Source organism: Castor canadensis, chromosome 9 (assembly GCF_047511655.1).
Source record: "Castor canadensis chromosome 9, mCasCan1.hap1v2, whole genome shotgun sequence".
Lineage (NCBI taxonomy): Eukaryota > Metazoa > Chordata > Mammalia > Rodentia > Castoridae > Castor > Castor canadensis.
Window position 1 is genome coordinate 77,972,843 of NC_133394.1, and position 21,484 is coordinate 77,994,326.

Below are 21,484 nucleotides of genomic sequence, written 5' to 3' on the forward strand. Positions count from 1 at the left end.
CTGAGATAACCAAAATCCCAAATAAATGGAAAAATGCACTCTACCACCTATTCCACCTTATAGGGCCAAATTGAGCTAAGAGGAGACAGAAGAATATTTTTGCTGCCCAAATTCTAAATAATCTGCTCCTATTTACTAGTGAAATCTTAAGGTAATATCTGTTAGCAGAAGGAATATAGAAAGTAATACTGGAAACTTCTGGTGAATACTGACTGGTATGTTTCTAGAATAATACTGGATTTTTAAAGAACTATTCAATGGCCATTTAATTTCCTATTAACTACAAAAGCAGTCTTTTAAACATTAAATACTATTTATTTGAAGATATAACAATTCTTACCAGTGATAGATGGGAAAGAAGGGCTAAATGAAACACTATTATTGAATTAATATCTTAAAAATTAATTGACTCAGAAGCAAGGACACACATTAAAAGAGCTATCTAGTACTTTCTGTTCAGCACTAAAAGAAGCTGAGCATACAGTTGGAAAGTCAAAGCATTTGAATATCTGTGTGTTTTTCTATGCACAATTTTTTCAAAGAACTTTAATCCCTTTTGAGATGGAAACTTTGAATAACCGTTTATTCTTCTACTACAGGAGGATTGGAATGGGAACATGAAACTGAAAAGTTTCTTTTATAGCTCATGGAATTTGGTGGGTTCTTGTTTGTTTTTCACTCTAAGGAATTTTTAAATTACAGCCTTTATCTTACAGAATGGCAAGACTAAGTCAACTCATTATGAGCAGGCCTATGATGCACTTACAGGCTTGTTTACAATGCTGACCTAGGGATTCAGGAAGCTTTACATATAAAAGCATTTCATTTTATTTTGGCAAAAATCTAGGGCCGAGTGCAAGTAGAAGAAGAGTAACTTGATCACTGAAGCTTATAATTCACATCTCAGAAAGTGAGAGCTGGTAGACACTGGTTGTCTTTCTACATTGTCACCATCTGACTAGGGCAGATGTATTAAGACAGCTCATGGATTACTTCAGCTCAGTGGCACTCATACCCTAAGTATCAGCCTTCCTTCCTCATTCGTTCTGTTTCAATCATCTGATAATTCAAGAGGTATTGTAATATACTAAAGTCTCTTCTCATGATACACAAAAAGAATGTGAAAAGAAAACTGAACTTTTAATGGAAAGGGATAAGAAATGAACGATAGAAGAGTGAGCCGACTGTAAAAAAAAATTAAAATTCCAGTATGTTAGTAAATTTTTAAAATACTTTCTTTGACAGGCATTTCCTTGCTTATTAAGTTCTAGTAAACTTTGGTATTTAACACTATAATATTTGAATTTTAAAAGGGTTATATTCAAATTGTGAATTCCATGGTGCCATTAGTCAGGTGAGTGGAACATATTTTCAAATTCTTAATATCAGATGTGTAAGATAAATGTGAACATCTTATATGGCTTTTCACAATGTTGCTCTTTTTTATTAAAAATCAAATTAGTGTAAGGGAGGGGGCAGGGATAAGGAGGAAGAAATGACCCAAACATTGTATGCACATATGAATAAAAAAAAATCAAATTAGTTATTGTAAAAGGCTAATGAAATATTTTATAAAAGTGTTGTTTGATCTGTTTCCATTACACTATTTCTCAGCTTCTTAAAATTAAAGTGGTATTTATTAGAGAAAATAATTGTAAGTATTTTAACAGTATAAGGTTTTCAAACGACTAGTAGTAAAACAGAAGTTAAAAACAGAAGTTAAAAATCTCATGCTCCTCCCCAAACCCTTACAGGAGCAAGACTGAGACAGATTGAATAACTCCTCCAAATCAGTATATTTTGTTAGTGCAGAAAAGACCAGGAATGAGACCTAGATATCCAAATATTCAATATGTTTATATACACAATAAATAGTAAAAATACTTAAGCATAATGTTTAGATAAATAATGTTCTCCTAGAAAAAGTCACTTGAGAATATCCTTATAAAATTTAGAGAAATGTAATTAAATATTTGTGCATGACTTATTGACAAGTAAACCGAGACTTGAATAAATTGTATATTAGCAGCATTTTAATAAACAAAAAATAAAATAAAGTCTTAGAGTTCTTTTTGGAAATTTCACATTATTCTTAGAAGCAAATAAATAAATAAATAAATGCATTATTAATAGAATCACATCCTTTATTAATTTTCTGTTTGGGAAAAAATGTCTTTAAAATTTAAAATGCAAGTGATATTTCCATTTGTTTTCATTCCCTATGAGTGAGTAGTAAAAGATATCATGACTGGAATATCCTGTTAATTATATCTTATGCATTAACTATGTACATCTTTACGCATATTCCTAGGATGTAAGCTGATAGTGCAAGGAAAGAACAAGCGTTTCCCATGATCCACCTGTTATTTTAATAGTGCTACTCAGTTGGCCCTGCCAAGGTCAGTGCTACTCAGTTGGCCCTGCCAAAGTTACAAAGAGTAACTTTGTATCATCAGTGCAGTTAACAACATATCTCATATTGTCTTGGTGGATGACATGGAGAGTTAGGAGTGTTATGGTTATCTGAATTAGGTGGGTTCATAATGAAAATATCAATCACACTGAAAGAATATGGATTATGACTTGTTAATATGCAAATACTGATCTGAACAGAAGTTATACCACTGATTCTGTGCATAGTCTCACTGTATCTAGAATGTTAGCCAACTGGGTTGCAGACTTAAATGGCAAATATTCCAAACTTGCAGAAATGATTATGGTAGACAACAGAACCAATATTTCAATTGCTTGGAATTGCACTGGTAAGCCAAAAACCAATATGAAATTTCACAGGATAACTGAAAAGCTGAGCAAGCACCTTCAATCAACTCATATTCACAGAATGGAAATGAAGCTTACCACATTCTATATTTAAATCACCTAGATCTTTAGTAAACCACAAATATAACACAGGTTATTAATCCAAGGCAATTACCACAAAAGCTAATATAACTTGATGGTTTTAAATAAAATTCTAGATAATGCAATTTTAATTAAAGATATCTTGAGGGCCGAGCAAGATAACTAAGGAAGCAAAGTAAACGCGGATGAGGTCACGACAAATGATGAGATTATAGTGATGGCAAAACTTAGAAGCTTTTTGCCTTTTTCTTTATTTATTTTTGTCTTTTATTGTTTTTGAGTTTTTATGACTTGATCATGATAGGTAGTACAGGCTGTCCCTGAAATCACAATGATCCTGCCTAGGTCTCCTGAGTGCTGGGATTACAGACATGTACCACAATACCTCCAAAAATTTTTATTTATTCATTTGGAAACATTGTGCTGCCAGAAAAACACAGTGACCAGGTTGAAGTTCTAAAATCTGAATTTTCAGATTTAGACCAACATCCTCTATAAGTAGATCAAATTACTCTATATTTCTAGGCTCCAGCTATAAAGATAACAAGAACAAATTTATATTCCAAACATATATGTGTTTACACCACAACCATGTATATAAAAACATTAAAAGAATGATAGAATTTAGCATTCTGAGCTGAGAGATCAGGAAATTTCAGAGTCATCTATTTATAAAATTATATTTGATATATCCATCATATGAAAAAGAAAATATTACATAAGTCATAAAACAGGCAAGTTTTAATTTTATGAAGACTTCTCAAAAATAATAACAAAAACTATCAAAATGGGGCTGAAGGTTAAGTGATCAAAGTTAAAATTCATGAGTCATGTTCAAGAATAGTTTGAATGGTTATCTCAGTAATGTTGGGAGCAATTTATAATTCAACCCCTTGTTATCTTGTGTAGAGATAGCAAGGCCATCTGAGTTCATCACACAGCAGAAGGAACTTCTTGCAATGTGAAGGCTAGTCTCTAAAACACATTAACTGATCATCTTCTAATTGAGCGACTTCTATGTAGCAATAGGGCATTTCAAGTGTATTAGACTCTGTGTGAGAATGTGTATATGCTCAAACAATTGAAAAGTATATGTAATTATGGGAAAATTTGGTTTGTTGATTAGCTGTCTTAATTTTAAAGGCTGTGAAATTTATTCTTGTTACAAACGAAAAAATTTCCAGGCCATCCAAGTTTTTATGCAATAGGCCTCTGCTAGGCCATTGTCCTGTGTGCTATAATCAGTTACTCTTAACCTTAGCAACTACCAGCACAGCCTCACCCTTAAGCTCCAGAGCAGTGGCTCAATACTCAGGCATTACTAGAATAGAAAGACAGGAGCTGAATAGGCGGACTAAATTTCTTCTAATAATCTTATAAACACTTGATTTAAAAAAAAAGGAAAAACAGGACTGGATCTGGTTTTTGAAATAAGCAAATGAACAAAAAAAAGCCTTGGAACATATTGTGAAAAGACAAACAAGTGTCATGTCAAACTGCATCCAGGAGAATAATACCCATACACATTAGGTATGATGGACCTTTCATTTATTATTATCCATCACTGGTAACTCAAAGACCACAGCAATTTTTCTTACACTCAACTACCATTTTAGATACCCACACATGGAAAGTGGATGTGTATCCTGAAATAAATATTTAAAGCACTGGTGTTAATCTTTCTGATAAAAAAATGAAAACTGTTCACCATTAAGCATTATCTTTTATCTAAAAGATGTATCTTAAGTCCACGTCCTTTTTGCCATATCAAGAATGAAACCAGGCATAGAGATACAAACCTCTCATCCCAGCACTTGGGAGGCTAAGGCAGAAGGGTAGTGAATTCAAAGCCAGCATGGACTACATAGTAAGAACTTATCTCAGAAAGACAAAACAAAACAAAATATTTGGAGTAAAATTATATAGGACAATGACTTCATTTATATATACAATCAAAATGTTATTTCATAGATCTCATATTTATATTTATAACATGATAGACACATTGAAATGCAATGTATCAATTATTTTAATGGTTAGTGTATCTCCTTTTGAAATACCTACCTCTTATTTTGTGTAAACTTTATTTTAAAGAAAAAGTTTAATTTTAGACAGTATTTTTAAAGAAGCAATGCTGACTATAAGATCTGAAAGAGATTTTAGATTTTCAGTTTCCTTAAGGAAATCTGAATTATGTTTTGAGAATGTTTGCCATTGCATGATTTGTGCAACTCCATTTATTTCTAAAATTTTGTCTATGAAAATAAGCAGCCACCTTTACCAGTAACTTTGTTTGAATAATTACTTCTTAGGAATAAAAACAAAATTATGTGTTAGAAATGTGAGTGAGTACTTTGCTGTCACATTTTCCTTCAAATATCAAAAATCTAATTGAAGAGGTCTCTATGGGTTAAGGGTGTAGCTCAAATGGCAGAGTGTTGTCCATTGCAAGGCCTTGGATTCAATCCCCAGTACTATTAAAAAAAAAAAAAAAGGAATGGAAAGAAAGAAAAAAAAAAGTTCATACATTTTTATGAGTAATATCCATAAATTGAGATTTTATTCTAATACATTTAAATAATTGCACAGCTCTATTCTCTTCTGTTTAGATCTTTCAAGTGATTTTTATCACCATAGCAATCAGTGTAAAAAGTCCAGGAAAGACAGAGATAATTCTTTTTTACTTAAACACAATAATAAAGTACATTGAACACTGTTATCTAAAATACCTGTGCAATTTATTCTGAAATTTGTCATCTCTCTGTAGCATCTAAACAGGAATTTTAAAAAGATTTGGAATTAAGAGACTAACCCCAAATTATTTCTGTATTATTAAATTCTGCTGGACTAATTGTCCTCATGTTCTGGTTTTGTGTGAAAGGAATGCTCCCTGTGATCTGATGAGAGTCAAATTATTCAGTAGGTGTACCACACAGTGGTCTTTAAATGACCTTGCTGGACAGATAGAGAGCACACTGACATTTGCAGAGAATAGCTGTGGGATGGAAATGACCCAAATAACCCATTTACCCTGGAAAAAGCTACTACCTTGCACCATAATCATAATTCAGCAAGAAGACTGTGTTAGCACTTGGGCCACTGAACACATAACCCAATATAGACTCTTGTACATTTCTTTAGCTTTCCATTCCTATGAAATTTGAGGACCACTGAATGAACTGCATGGTCTTTAAATGGAGCACTCATTTTTAAAAGAATTACTGGCAAAATCTGCTAAAACTTTGCACTTCCCCGCACTGTCCCCCTCACTGAGAGCTATGAGAAAGAAGATGAAGAACACAGGCTTTCCCCAGACAGCTTCAGCTGACTATGTCCTTAAAGTCACCACGAATTTGATGTTTCCTCAGATGTTCTGTAGAACGGTGAGAAAATTTTAAATGTCAGAGAAAGGCAGGCTGTTAACTGGAAAGGAAATTATTTCAACTTATCCCAGATCATGTAGAGAAGGCTGGGCTTGCAAGTGTGGGCAGCTGTGCAGGCTGTTCTGTATAATCAAGTCCCCAAAATCCAAAGGAGAAAAAATTGTGATAAATATGACTAACCAGGCATGAATGACTTCCATCATATGCATAGTGCTATTTCTTGCTTATGTATTCATATTCAGCACTAGTTTTATGCCTACTATTTTAAGAACTATTTAAAATTTAAGGATGGGTGAAGGTCTATATGGAGTCTATTCTGATATGACCAGCTTTTTACATATATAGAAACATACATGTCTTTACTCACTTCACTTCCAAGATATTTGAGAGGTATGTGTACGTACTGACATGTAAAAAACTACAATGCATATTTTTGCTTGCATAGAAAGAGATGACACAGATAAATGTGGTAAAGAATTAATTAGCAGTAGCAGAAATAAAGAAATAATACAGAGAATAGCTATAGCACATAGCAAGCAATTGTACTGCATTATGATAAACACAGCAGTAATTGGAAAAATGCTATTGCAATGAAACAGCACTTCATATTGTTCTATAAGGAGCTTTCATAGTGGCTAAAATGTTTTTATGTGTTAATTATACTTCAATAATATTTTATGTGTGCATAAAAATTGGTATACCTTATGCCACAGAGGCAATTGAAAAGGGGTTGCTAGAAACCATGATTATTATATAGTAAATCATATATGTATACATGTATATGTATGTACGTACAAAGGATAATTTGAAACTAATCATTTCACTCTGGTAGGGATCACTTGCATTAATATCAGCTATGTATCCTTTACACTATTTTTAAACTGCAAAAAGTCTATGATACTAGGTAGAAAGAGAATAGGTATGAGCAGAATATGATCAGGTTAAATTTATGTCCTGAAAATAAGAATAATTAACTTCCTAAAATAAGATGGGATGTACTTTTATTTGGGCTGTGGTTTGGAATCTTTTCTTTTCAGCATTAGCATCAACAAAGTAGACTAGCTGTTCAGAGAATACACAGTATCCCTCATCCTCCCTGAGGTAAAAAACAGGAGAAATACACAGCTCTCAGGGTGAAGGATCTAGGACAGACATGAAGAGCCACTCCTGATCTACAAGTTAATCATTGTGCTTCATGTATTGACAAGTCAATGACAGGTTTATATGCAAATGTCACCTTCTATCTTTAGAATTCAGTTTCTCTGGGAAATTATGCATATTGGTCCTACAAAATAATTTTCCACACAAAATCATGTAATTGAAGATCTGTCCAATTTTATTGGGGAAAGAAAGTACCACAACGTGAAACTCTAAAAATAGTGGTTTATAATTGAAAGCCTAAATCCCTCCTGATTATAGGTGTGTGACAGCGGCACCATAATTAAGGACAATCAGCAATTCCAAAATGATCAGACATTGTCATTCACACTCCACATGAATGCCCATGGGTCCCCTGGGCAGAGAACCCACAGAAAATGAAGATGTCCACTCTTGTTCCTCACATCTTGCAGTCATTGCAAGATTCTCCTTTGTTTACTTTCATTTTCTTTCCCTAATGTTTAAGTTCTTGATTGTCACTGCAGGAAAGTATAGATTTTAAATTAGAAAATACACAGCTGATCCCAGACTTAAAACTATTATGTACCCATGAACCTCATAAAGGAACATTAATATATTTTGGCTTAACTCTTATTTACCTGAAATCTGAAAATATTTTAGGATTTAACTAAACAACTAATGTCATCTTAGTACAAAAGAGGTCACTAAAAGCCAGAAATTTGGTATAAGGTGTTTTCATCTCAATGAAGGTATTTTATAAGGCCAATAATTAATATAAGGACAAAAGACTCAGACTTCAGAATTCTTAATTCTGTTTCAGAATTCAACATTAATCTCTAAATGATCACAAACTGTTTTTCATTTTTTACTTATTATTTAACATTTAGATAAAGACCCAACTTCTCAAATCATTTTCCTGAATGGTAAATCCACAGTTCTTGGTATGACAAAACAGATCTCTGATTTGATTAACCAAGTGATAGTGGAACATTCAACAAAAACATAGCTAATCAAATCCTAAACTGTAGAAAAGCGTAATAAAGAAAAAAAAGTTTCCAACAAAATCAAGTTAAATCACATTAAGAAACAAGATAAATGTTAGAATACTAAAGTTCAGCAAATGGCAAAAGTTTCTTCTTCCACATGAAATTGGTTATTTCACAGAGTCTTGTGTCTAAAAGTAAGCATAACAGATAGCCAGAGAACAAAGTGTACAATGCACATCTTCAGTCTGGCTTCAACCCACTTCATCCATATCCCCATTCCTGGCAAGCTGACACCATGATAATCAATCTGTCAGCTTCCACTCTGTCCTGAATGTACCTTGAATAGGAAACTCCAAAGCCCCTAGAGTTAAGGAGAGTTGAGAAGAGATGAATATTCATTTTAGGAATAGAAGCAGGACTTTCTTTTGCAACCCAAGAAACTTTAACCTTAGCTAGTAGACTGAAGAATACCCTAGGATTTAAGGGAAAATGTTGATGAAAATTGAATATTTTTTGTCTTTAAAATATCAAATTAACATCATCTTGTTCAATACATTTTATATGAATAGGAATTCTTTGTGAAAACGGAATCTAACGATCAATTTCCCTATACTAAAACAACAAATTGTATGTGAGAAGGAATGAAACTTGATGGACAGTGTTAGAAAAAATTGGATGGTTTAGAGCATATGTTGCTCATGTTGTCTTCATGGCATCCAATGATCAAATACTAATATGGGTAGCAAACTTGCTCAAAATTACCCATGAAACAGCAACGTGGAGAGACAAATCTGTGTATACATAAATTTTAAAATTACAACCAGGTCACATATTTCAGTGAAAGAACTAATATGACAAATTCCTATGCTATTTGGTGGTGCATGTTCTTATTTTAACTTTCCTTCAGTGACATGAGCACAACAAATACTTTTGAGCCACACTGTTCTTTCTTTAGGAAAGAAGAAGCTAACTACAATGCTATATGCACTGAGACCTGGTCAATGTCACTTCATCAAGTTCCTTTTGGAGGATCTATTTAGAAAGACTCTGAGGAATTGTCTGAATTTCAATCATTATGGATTCTCTAGCATCATATCAGCAAACATGGATATGACCAAGGATAGAACATGGAAACAGAGAAATAAATCCAGAGGGCTTGGTGTACACAGGAAAACAATGTATGGGAAGAACCTGAGTTAGGAATAAAAGACCTCAGCATACTTAGTAGGTGCCTGAATTTCTCAAATCCCCACAATTATCTGAGCTTCAGTTTAATAATGACTAGAAGTCAAACAGAAATCATTGCTCATATACATTATTATTTTTTCTGTTGCTATAACAAAGTATTCAAGGCTGGGTAGGTTATTTTTACAAGACTTATTTAGGTCAGAGTATTGGAAGTTGAAAATCCAAGGTTAGGCAGTATCTTTGGCTGTAGACAAGAGGGAAGAGAAATGACCATGCAGAAGAACCACGTGTGTGGGATGGCCTTACCTTATGACAGTCTGCTATCATAAGAAGTAGCTAGAGTTCCCTGAGAGCTACATTGATCCCTTCTAAGAACACCACCAGTGGTGACCTACTCACTTCTTACTAGGCCCCCACCTCTTGAAGATCCTATTACCTCTTCACCCTGGAAACCATGCTTCTAGCACATGCACCTTTGGGTGCCTAACCATAGCTCCTTATTATCAGACAAAAATATAGTGAGGTTGAAAGAGATCATGTATAAGGAACCTTTTTGACATATTAAACTATGTCAATAGAAGTAATCAATTTTCATAAATACCCACCATCACTTCTCTATTACTGTAGAAATGGGAAGCTTTACACCTTATGAAAACTCCATGACTTCCTATTGGAACCATGGTCCCCATGGCATTAGTGCACTGAAACAGAATGGTAGCAATGTTCTTTGGCCAGAGTTATCTAACCTCATCTTGTCACCAAGAGAACTTGGGCACAATGACCATGAAACCCGGTATCTTGCTGATTCAGACATACGTTTCTGATTGACTGAGTTAAGAAATCCTGAAAAGTTTTATGAGTAAGAGTGCATATCAATGGAAATAGTTGGTACCACTGTCACTACAAGTGACAACTGCAACTTTCAACAGATGCATACTTAGCTGGAAGAGACTCTAGAAACAAGTTAGGATTATTCTGATCCAAATAAAGAGCAGAAGTACACCACATTCTAACCTGTGCCATTTACAGAAAGCACTTACTTCCAGAGCAGCCAAAATTCTTCCAATTGCACTTCTAATTAAGAAACATGAATATTCTAATGTATGTTGCTAAATCAATTATTATGGTGAAGCTGAGCACGATGTTATACCAAAAGTATTCATGCCATCTGTCTGTCTATTTATCTCCAGTGCAATAACAAGTTATAGTTAGTAGCAAGTTTGTCTTACAACACTCATATTTAAACTTGCATTAAAGTCACAAAAGCTGCATACTTCTACTTAAGTTGAGGTGCCTAATGAAATCCTCAAGGTCCGATGCCTCCTGCCCTGGTCCTTGTTAAGTATGTCAATGCTGTTATTTTGCCATCATCACCTTTCCTTCCCTCATATATTCAGAACAACCAAAGTGTTTTGGAACAGAGACCAGAGGCATGAAATCGGAGACAGTTTTGACACTTGGCCAGTTATACGTACTGATCCTAATTCTAAAATAAACTTGCCACGAACTCACTCAAACTCAGATACATTCAACAACATTTGTGGGTTATCAGGGATCATTATATGTCATAGACGTTGTCTGAAGACCTAAATTAATGAGCTGCATTTATACATTTTAACATAATAAGTTATTTTATAAAAATAATGATAAAATGAGAAATCAAAAAACATACCAGCATCAGATCCTTGGTCTTGTCTTATAAACATAAGACCACAATTTAAAAAGAAAAACTTGACCTACATCTAATATACACATTTAATCATATCCCTACTTTGAAAGTTAGGAACTTGAGGATCTTTGTTAGTCATTTCTTGAAGGATTTGCATAGAAAAAATCAGAATTTTCAGCTATAAACATAATATATTTCTTGACATAGGACTTATGTAACTGGTGTGAATGAGTCTCTTAAGAACTATATAAGAAATATAGTTATACTTATGTAAAATAAAAGATAAAAACAGCCATTTGTAAGAAAAAAATCTAAACTATATTTTAATTTTGTTCCAAAAGGCCAATCAATTTTATTAAGACTAAGATTTCATGGCAATACATTGTGCTTTTTCTCCTAAGGCATCAAAAATCAGATAATAAAAACAGAACTGTGGATAGGTAAGTGAGGTCAGAGATGGAGATGGACTTGTGGTTGTATTTACATAGTACCTGTGTACAGACTATGAGAAGTGGGGAGAAAATTTAGAGTCTTACTGTTAGGAACAAAACCATAGGCTACAAAACAGAATCACTTACCCTGAAAAACTCTTTAGTGGAGCCAGAGTCTAATGTTCCATAAGCAATCTCTGTTTGCTTAGAAAGGTCCTCAGCACTTTCGATGGGAGACACCATCCTCTCTACAGTCAGGAAGGCAGCTAAGTTAGCCGTGTAGGAGGAGATGATGATCAGGGTAAAGAACCACCACACACCTCCAACAATGCGCCCAGAGAGGGATCTAATAACAAGTATGAAATGGATTTGTAAAGCAAAGGGAATGACCTGATTAAAAAAACAAGTTAATAAATAACACAAGTATTGACTTACAGGGAACATTTGACTTTATACTTTTCAATATATTTGCTAGCTAATGAAACTATAAATCACTAAACATTTTGGGCAAGGAATACAGATTAACAAGAAATGACAATGACGTATCCAAGAAGCCAAAACTTCAGATTCCTGGGATTCACTTATTGTTACGTGCCCAACTAGTTTATGGTATAAAATCCCTTAATGAAGGAATTTCAAGAAATATAAGAATAACTCACCCAATACTCATAATACTTTATCTACTAGTGACATAATAAACATGAACAAGAAACTCTAAGAGCATGAGTAAAGCTCATAACAGTGTCTAAAAACAAATCAAATATTAAAAAAGAAAGAGGATATATCACAGATGTAATTTTAAACCCTAAAGAAACCCTTTCTATGATTCATTCAGTGAAGTTCCAAACCTTTTATGCTTTGCTTGTACAAAAATATGTAATTGATACAGTATAGGAGAGAAAATGACACCAAAAAGATATCGCACAAAACATAATTCTTAATGAATGAAATTGTGCACCTTCACAGTATGGAGCACTATGACCCTGTTCCTTTGTGTCTCCTTCTTAAGAAAAACAAAATCTCAAAGAAAATAAAGTTGATTTTTAAAAGTTTGTCAAGTTATAAATTCCCAGTGTGAAATATAATCAAATGGCAATATTTCTGTGACCATGTGTTCTGACATATAATGCTTTGCAAAAGCTCATAAATTCCCACTAATTTACTTAAAATTTGAAGTAGATAAAACCAGATATGTCCATACAAAAAAGATATCTAGATTTTTATGGAATCCTGAACATAATTAAGGAATCAAATATTAGCAAACCAACATAGTGACAATTTTCTTTGTTATCAGTAACTCTACTTAACTCCACCAATTAGACTTATTAGAGTTAAGAAAACATTTCTAAAAGTTTAAATCACAAATATTTGGCAACTTATTCCCTAAAGTTATTGATAATTTGTATTAAGTAATGTACCCCTTTCCACAACATATATTAGGGTCAAATTCTTGGGTAATATTGATAGAATGTATCATTCAGTTATTCAAATAAAGGAGGCAGGTAAATTAGCTTAAAAGGAAAGGCTTTTGTAAGATTAAAAACACATGTTGCTTAAAGAGAGCACAAAATAATGAGGAAAAACTGAAAAAGGATAATAAAGAGCCTCTATCACAAAGTCTCAATGAAATACAAAAAATTAAGTGAACATGGTAGGATGGAAAGAGCTAAATATTTCCCACTTATAGTCTGCAAAGGATATCCCTTATATACACATTGCCACCCATAAAAATATTATCTTTTTACCCCATAGCAGCAGGAGGTGTAATTACAGGACATGTGCCTTGCATGAAGGTGGGCGATTCACTACCTGGTTACTCCCACCCTTTATCAAAAAGTTGATCGTACGAAAATTGCTTTTGATTTTGTGTACTGCATGGTAACTTTTGATACATTCAAGAATCATTTTTATAAATCATTCTATTTTAGTTGTAAAAGACAAGTTAATTTCATTAGAGTTAATGAGATTAAATATGCCAATTGATTTAAAATGTACAAGATTACAAACTTTGCTGGACTTAAAATCATTCAAAAGCTAAAAATGCTTATATGTTTTATTACTTCTTTTGAATATTTTCTATATTTTTTGGTGATATTGGGGTTTAAATTCTGGACTTTGTGCTTAATAGGCAGGCTTCTACTGCTTGAGCCATACCACCAGTCTACTTTTAAATATTTTAAAAGCATCAATTAATGCTTGTGAAAAAGTTCTGGAGAAAGTTTATCCATATGAGCAAATGCAATTTCAATTTATGGCCATAGACAAAATGGCCATAATTAAATATAAAAGTCCTATAACTAAATATAAAAGTTTTTCTTCTCAACCTGTACACTAAAGAAGTAAATAAATGCATAGGTACTATTATTTCATTCTAATGCATATGAAATAATTGTTAAGATAATGTCCGTATTTAAACTTACTTAAGTCCCTTAAATTTAAGTGGAAAAAACAAAATAAGCAGGAGAACAAAAATAATCTTTATGGCATATTACTCTTATAATTTCTGTGATTCTAGCTTTCAGAAAATTGTATCTTACGGTGAAGATATTCTAAACCTAATTTCAGACAAACGACAAGCCAGTAAGTCAATGAATCATTCTCAATTACAATTTAAATGTGTTCTATTAATATTAATAATGTAGCTCCATATCATACATTGGCTGTAAAGGAATGATAAATACTTCTTAAAAATTTAAAGAGCATTCCTAGAGTGATCTGTGCATTTCAAGCCTTCTTTTTTAAGGCAATCGTCTGTTCTACTCTTCCGGTCAGGAATAGGCATTACTGCATTCTAAAATACGATACTTTGGTTCAGGTAAAATTCATTAAATATGTTTATGTAGAAGTGAATGATTAATGAATATAGAACATAGGAAAAAGATAAATATCTTTTCAATTTTTTAATAAAATAAAATTTGTTTATATATTCTGAGATAAAAATTCAACTAACAATAAGGAAAAATATGCTATCTAAAAAATCTGTGTATCTTACTAAGAAATAAAAGTTACTGCATGTGAAATTATAGTGAGTCATGACTCATGAAAAATACAGAAAAAATATCCCATTTTGGAAGCATGTTTGATGAACATGAGAAATCTTCTATATGTCATAGTGAATTCTGGGATATTATTATAAATTGTTAACTGTGACTTGTGCTCCAGCCACTACATATAAAAGGTTCCCCACTCTATGACAAGCATTGAGTACCAAAACTACTACCTGTAGTGCCATGGTGCATAAGGAGTGGAGCTAGCAGATCTGACGGTATAGCTATGGGAAAGCAGGCCAATACATCTGTATACTCCTGTGCACTTCTAATCCAAAAGACACAGCAGAATTTACATCAATCAGCATAACTGCCTTCCATCTGACTGATAATATGCCTCAGTGGCCTTCATACCAAAGATGAACCAATTTTCACTGTGTTATACAACACCATGCTCTCTGACATCTCAGCTTGTTTAGTTTTTTCCCCTGCATTATTAGAAACTTCTTTTCACCTCTGTAACTCAAATTTGATCTCAAAATACAGAGATATAACTATGAACCTTCTATATTTCATTATGGATAAAATATGTACATCTATACATATACTCCTCCACACTTGCCATGCAAATATCATTGCCATATTTCTAATTCAATGCAGTCCCAAAGAGAAGAACCAGGGAATGTGAGGCAACAAAGTTTTTTTTAAGATATCCATAATTTATAAAAATGTAATTTTAAAAAATCACCATCACTGTATAACTACCTAATACTGGAGAAGGAAGCCTTTGCTAATTTCTGCCTGTATGGTATATGTCTTTCATATCATTCAAGGGAATATACAAAATGTTCGTAAAAGTTACAAATTATTGAGATTCTCATATACTTTTTAAATTAATCACTTTTAATTCACAAAGTGCTTCAAAACTAACAATGTAATGAATTAATATTAGAAATGGCACCCTCTTCACTGGTCAATGATATCTTCTGAAGCGCCGCATATGGTTATCATTCTCATTCATGTATGTAATATAAACAAAAGCAATAGATACTTTGTGACAGATTTATATATAATTAGGCATTTTAGTGCTGAGATAAACATATACTAATGAGAATAGAGGAATATGAGTTTATTTTATGATGTGTGTGTATTGCCATTCAATATTGTACAGGCTTTTGTAATGAATCAGTAGTCTTCTCTGTATGTCTAGATATTTGTAACACATGTCATCATCCTTTTAATTCGGTGATCTAAACTTGACAAAGTTTTAAGATGTCTGTCTCATACCAGTTCCATGAAATGATGTTAGGAAAATAAAAAAGATGGAATGTATGCCAATGAAGTTTTATCTAACAAATTGTTTTTTTATAATCAATAAATAATATTGCCCATTTTCCCATATACAGGTCTGTGGTTCACCACACAGATGACTGCAAAATGAGAATATGCAGCAAAAACACGGTACCCCTCCAAGAAGGCATGGAATGATAGGAACCTTATGCATTTTATAGCCTCTCCATGGTGTATATAATTTCACCAGGGAAATACATGATCAACATTCCAAGAACATTGCTCAAATATTTCACAGGCTTACACCGATAGTAAAGTTTGTCCTTTAAGAGTCTTAAATGGCTTGGACAAGTAGTCGGCAGCTGGTAACTTCTTTAGAGTGAATTCATAAACACCATGAATATCTACTTGAGACCTAAAATGCACAAAGTTGAAGCAGGTGAGTAACCAACCTTGGCGAAATATCGCATCCTTGCTGCATAAAGGCACCCAAGGAAAACCAGAGACTATTAAAAATCCCAAATTCATTAGTTGATTCACTACTTTGTGTTTCTCTTCCATCTTCAAACTCCTCAGTGTGCCACTCGTAGGGGCTAAATCTGCTGACCAGGAATAAAACTACACTGACCCCAATGTAGGCAAAAACAATGCACATCCAGATCTCATAGGCTAAAGGATCAAGAAATGAAAACACTCCTGGTTTGGACTTCTGTGGCTTCTTGATCATGATAGATATCCCAAGGCTCATGAAGGGCTTGGAGAAGTCAATCACCTCTTCTCTCACAAGCGTAATAGTTAATGGAGCAATTGCAATATCAGCTTTCTGTAAGGGAAACAAAGGAAGACAATAGCACCCAGAATCATAGCATAAAGGAATTGTGGCTACATCATGCAATGGAATGGTAAAGAAGAGAAATCAGAGATGTGGCAATAATTATTGCTCTGGTAGAATCCTAGTGAAGAATAAACAAAAAAGCAACATGTTCCCCAAATAGCCTCCCTTTTTAAAAATGAATGGTTTGCCTATCTGACTTTACTAGGATAATTACACATCTATATAGCATCTATGCCTTTGCAACATTTGGATAATACACATGGCCCATAGTTTCAAGACAGATGAAATATATGTCTCAGTTAATCTTCAAGTTTACTTCTGGCTTCAGGCTCACCCTTTGAAATGTTGGCAAGTCAATAAGAGAGTAATGTGGAATGCCAACAATCTCAGATATAGGCTCTTTGAAGGGAGGGGTAGCCATTCTGTCAGTAACAGTTCAAATTGAATGACTTTATCTATAAGGAGAGCTATACTTACCCCATAAACAAGTTCTCCAACCATCCCATTCCAAATTTTCGTGTCTGCATCCCTGGCCCCATACTTGCCATCCCCAACAATGGTCAACTTGTACTTGAACCCACAATGTTTGGCGATTTCTGCAGCCAGGTCAACACAGTAGCCTTCATAGCGCTCATTGCCTTCAAGCATTTCATGATTCTTCTTCATCATAACATATGGGGATTCCTATATGGAAAGACAACACTTCGGTTGGTTAAAATAGCTAAATTAATTATACACTCATTGAATCAAACCTCCCAGTTAATTATTACCCATTAGACATAGATAACATAGAATAAATATATGAGGGACAACATTAGAAAAAGATGAAAAAAAGTAAATGCTTCTGAATCAAATGTTAAGATGGCTGGTACCTAGCTACATCAGACTAAATAAGATACTCAAAATCACAAGCAGTGATCACAGTTTATAGCTCCTCACAGTTTATAACTCCTGGGGCTTAGGAAGAATGCTGCTCAACATCTACTTTATTCAACATTGTATCTGCTACATCCTTACACTAGGTTAAGGATGCACAGTCCCCAAGAATGAGAATTCACTGTCAGCCCTGTGTCCCTTCTGTCCCAAGGGTAAGTTTCATGTGGAAATCTGTTCTCTGGTTGGTGATACACAAACTGAAAGAGTCGTTGCCATGGTGACCCTAATGGCTTCAGATCTCACTTGGTGTATGAGATATGAAATCCTAGCATGAGGTTTTCATCCTAGGATGAAAAGAATCCTAGGATGAGAGAATGGCCCCCCCGTAAAAGTATAGGGAAGTGGAAACGTGACAACATGATTCAGCACATTCTAGGTCCACTGGAACGTGGCAGCAAGAGTTTCTGGAAAAAGTGGAACTCGCACTTTTTAGAAGATTTCCAAGTGGCTACTGATGTTTATCCAAATCCCTTAGTATACTGTGTATATATCTCACATTATGACATTGAGTCCACAAATTTATTGTTTCACTGGTAACGTAAAACAGAACACAATTGTTTTTGTCACAAAGTCACATCCTATAATGAACTTCATTTTCTCCATTTTATTTCCCCAGGCTGGTCATGATGATCCACATTGTCCTTCCATCCACCAAAGCCTGGATGCTCTAGATCCAGTTCAAATTTGCCTCATTCATTCAACATCAACACTGTCACCTACTGTGTTCAAACGACTGATGAAAGGACAGAAAAATCATCCGTTTCTTTAAGGAGTCAATTCTTTTTTTTTTTAATGAAGAAAGAGAAGTGGACAAAGTTATTATGCCATTTACCAAATGGAAATACAGAGCTCATCCAAAGTGATGGGAATGGAAAGATGCAGAACTTCAGGAAATATGAAGAACACGCTAAGAGTGGAGAGATCTCCCATGCTCATGGATTGGTAGAATCAACATAGTAAAAATGTCTATACTCCCAAAAGTAATCTACATGTTTAATGCAATTCCCATCAAAAAATTCCAATGACATTCATTAAAGAGATTGAAAAATCTGCTGTGAAATTTATATGGAAACACAAGAGACCACGAATAGCCAAGGCAATACTCAGTCAAAAGAAAATGCTGGAGGTATCACGATACCCAACTTCAAACTATATTACACAGTAATAACAATAAAAAACAGCATGGTACTGGCACAAAAACAGACATGAAGACCAGTGGAACAGAATAGAGGACCCAGATATGAAGCCACAAAACTATAACCAACTTGTCTTTGACAAAGGCACTAAAAATATACAATGGAGAAAAGACAGCCTCTTCAACAAAAACTGCTGGGAAAACTGGTTAGCAGTCTGCAAAAAACTGAAACTAGATCCATGTATATCACCCTATACAAATATTAACACAAAATTGATCAAGGATCTTAATATCAGACACCAAAATTCTAAAGTTGGTACAGGAAAGAGTAGGAACTACTCTGGAGTTAGTAGGTATAGGTAAGAACTTTCTCAACGAAACCCCAGCAGCACAGCAACTAAGAGATAGCATAGATAAATGGGACCTCATAAAACTAAAAAGCTTCTGTTCATCAAAAGAAATGGTCTCTACACTGAAGAGAACACCTAGAGAGTGGGACAAAATATTTGCCAGCTACACATCAGACAAAAGACTGATAACCAAAATATATAGGGAACTTAAAAAGCTAAATTCTCCCAAAACTAATGAACCAATAAAGAAATGGGCAAGTGAACTAAACAGAACTTTCTCAAAAGAAGAAATTCAAATGGCCAAAAAATACATGAAAAAATGCTCACCATCTCTAGCAATAAAGGAAATGCAAATGAAAACCACACTAAGATTCCACCTGACCCCTGTTAGAATAGCCATCATCAGCAACACCACCAACAACAGGTGTTGGCGAGGATGCGGGGAAAAAGGTACCCTCTTACACTGTTGGTGGGAATGTAAACTAGTACAACCACTCTGGAAAAAAATTTGGAGGCTACTTAAAAAGCTAAACATTGATCTACCATTTGATCCAGCAATACCACTCTTGGTGATATACCCAAAAGACTGTGACACAGGTTACTCCAGAGGCACCTGCACACCCATGTTTATTGTGGCACTATTCACAATAGCCAAGTTATGGAAACAGCCAAGATGCCCCACTACTGACAAATGGATTAAGAAAATGTGGTATCTATACACAATGGAATTTTATGCAGCCATGAAGAAGAACGAAATGTTATCATTCGCCGGTAAACGGATGGAATTGGAGAACATCATTCTGAGTGAGGTTAGCCTGGCCCAAAAGACCAAAAATCATATGTTCTCTCTCATATGTGGACATTAGATCAAGGGCAAACACAACAAGGGGATTGGACTTTGAGCACATGATAAAAGCGAGAGCACACAAGGGAGGAGTGAGGATAGGTAAGGCACCTAAAAAACTAGCTAGCATTTGTTGCCCTTAATGCAGAGAAACTAAAGCAGATACCTTAAAAGCAACTGAGGCCAATAGGAGAAGGGAACCAGCAATCAGAGAAAAGGTTAGATGAAAAAGAATTAACCTAGAAGGTAACACACACGCACAGGAAACCAATGTGAGTCAATGCCTTGTATAGCTATCCTTATCTCAACCAGCAAAAACCCTTGTTCCTTCCTATTCTTGTTTATACTCTCTCTTCAACAAAATTAGAGATAAGGGCAAAATAGTTTCTGCTGGGCATTGAGGGGGGTAGGGGGGAAGAGGAAGGGGGTAGAGTGGGTGGTAAGGGAGGGGGTGGGGGCAGGGGGGAGAAATGACCCAAGCCTTGTATGCACATATGAATAATAAAACAATAAAAAAAGAGAAGAAGAAAGAGAAATGGACAAAGTTATTATGCCATGTAGCAAATGGAAATATGGAGATGATCCAAAGTGATGGGAATGGAAAGGTGCAGAACCTCAGGAAATATGAAGAACATGCTAAGAGTGTCCTCAGTTGTTCACCTATGTGAACGACATGGCACGAATTATCTGTCAAGGTGGAGTTCAGGAAAATTTTGAAAGCCTTAGCTAGAATGTGTTCAGGGGTGTTAACACATGGTAAGCATTTATTAAATGATTATAATACTGCAAAAGCAACTCTTCATTCATTACTGTCCTAAAATATAAATAGCAACTCTCCTTTGCAGAGATTTTTTCATATAAAATAATGTTCATCATAGGCAAATGTAGCTAATTACCAAAATTGTGGTGACAACAACAGTTTTATTCTCAAGTCCAGAAGTGTCATTTCCAGATGGGAGCTCAGTAAGGGTGACAACCATTTTGTCTACTTCACTCCAGTACCCAATCTGAAAAAGATAACAGCAGGTAGACATTTCTATTAGAAAAATATTTAGATATTTTCAAAACCATATCTGAGGCCAAAAGTATACCCACATTAACACTGGCTTCTTCTAAACAATGTATGTGTTATATTTTATATATATGGATCTAATTGGAATAGGAAAAAAGAAAAAAATCTCTTAAATTGGCTTGTTTCTTCATCTTCACTATTCATATTCTGTATGTGTAATTTGTTTAGGAGTGACCATACAGAAATATAAATGAATTTTAAACATTGATATTTTAACAGCAATAATTAAAAGAAAGATGCTGATCAGTTGCTTAAATATTTGTACAATGATATTTTGTGAACCTATTAAACCTTTAGCAATAGTTTTTTTCCTTCTCATTAAAGTCTTTCTATTATAGCCCAAAACTAAAGTGTAACAGTTCTATTTACAAGTAATTTATTAACATTACATTTCAAC

General features: G+C 34.2%; 1 protein-coding gene across 5 annotated transcripts in view; it reads right to left on the reverse strand.

Moving 5' to 3' along the window:
• Nucleotides 1-21,484, reverse strand: part of Gria2 (glutamate ionotropic receptor AMPA type subunit 2) — a 138,948-nt gene that overhangs the window by 7,505 nt on the left and 109,959 nt on the right. For all 5 annotated transcript variants that reach the window (XM_074041756.1, XM_074041755.1, XM_074041754.1 and 2 more), the window contains exons 9-12: nt 20,912-21,022; nt 17,228-17,434; nt 16,368-16,738; nt 11,786-11,984 (exon numbers count right to left, since the gene is read on the reverse strand). In XM_074041756.1, coding sequence (XP_073897857.1) covers nt 11,786-11,984; nt 16,368-16,738; nt 17,228-17,434; nt 20,912-21,022 — 888 coding nt within the window. The remainder of the gene's footprint in view (nt 1-11,785; nt 11,985-16,367; nt 16,739-17,227; nt 17,435-20,911; nt 21,023-21,484) is intronic.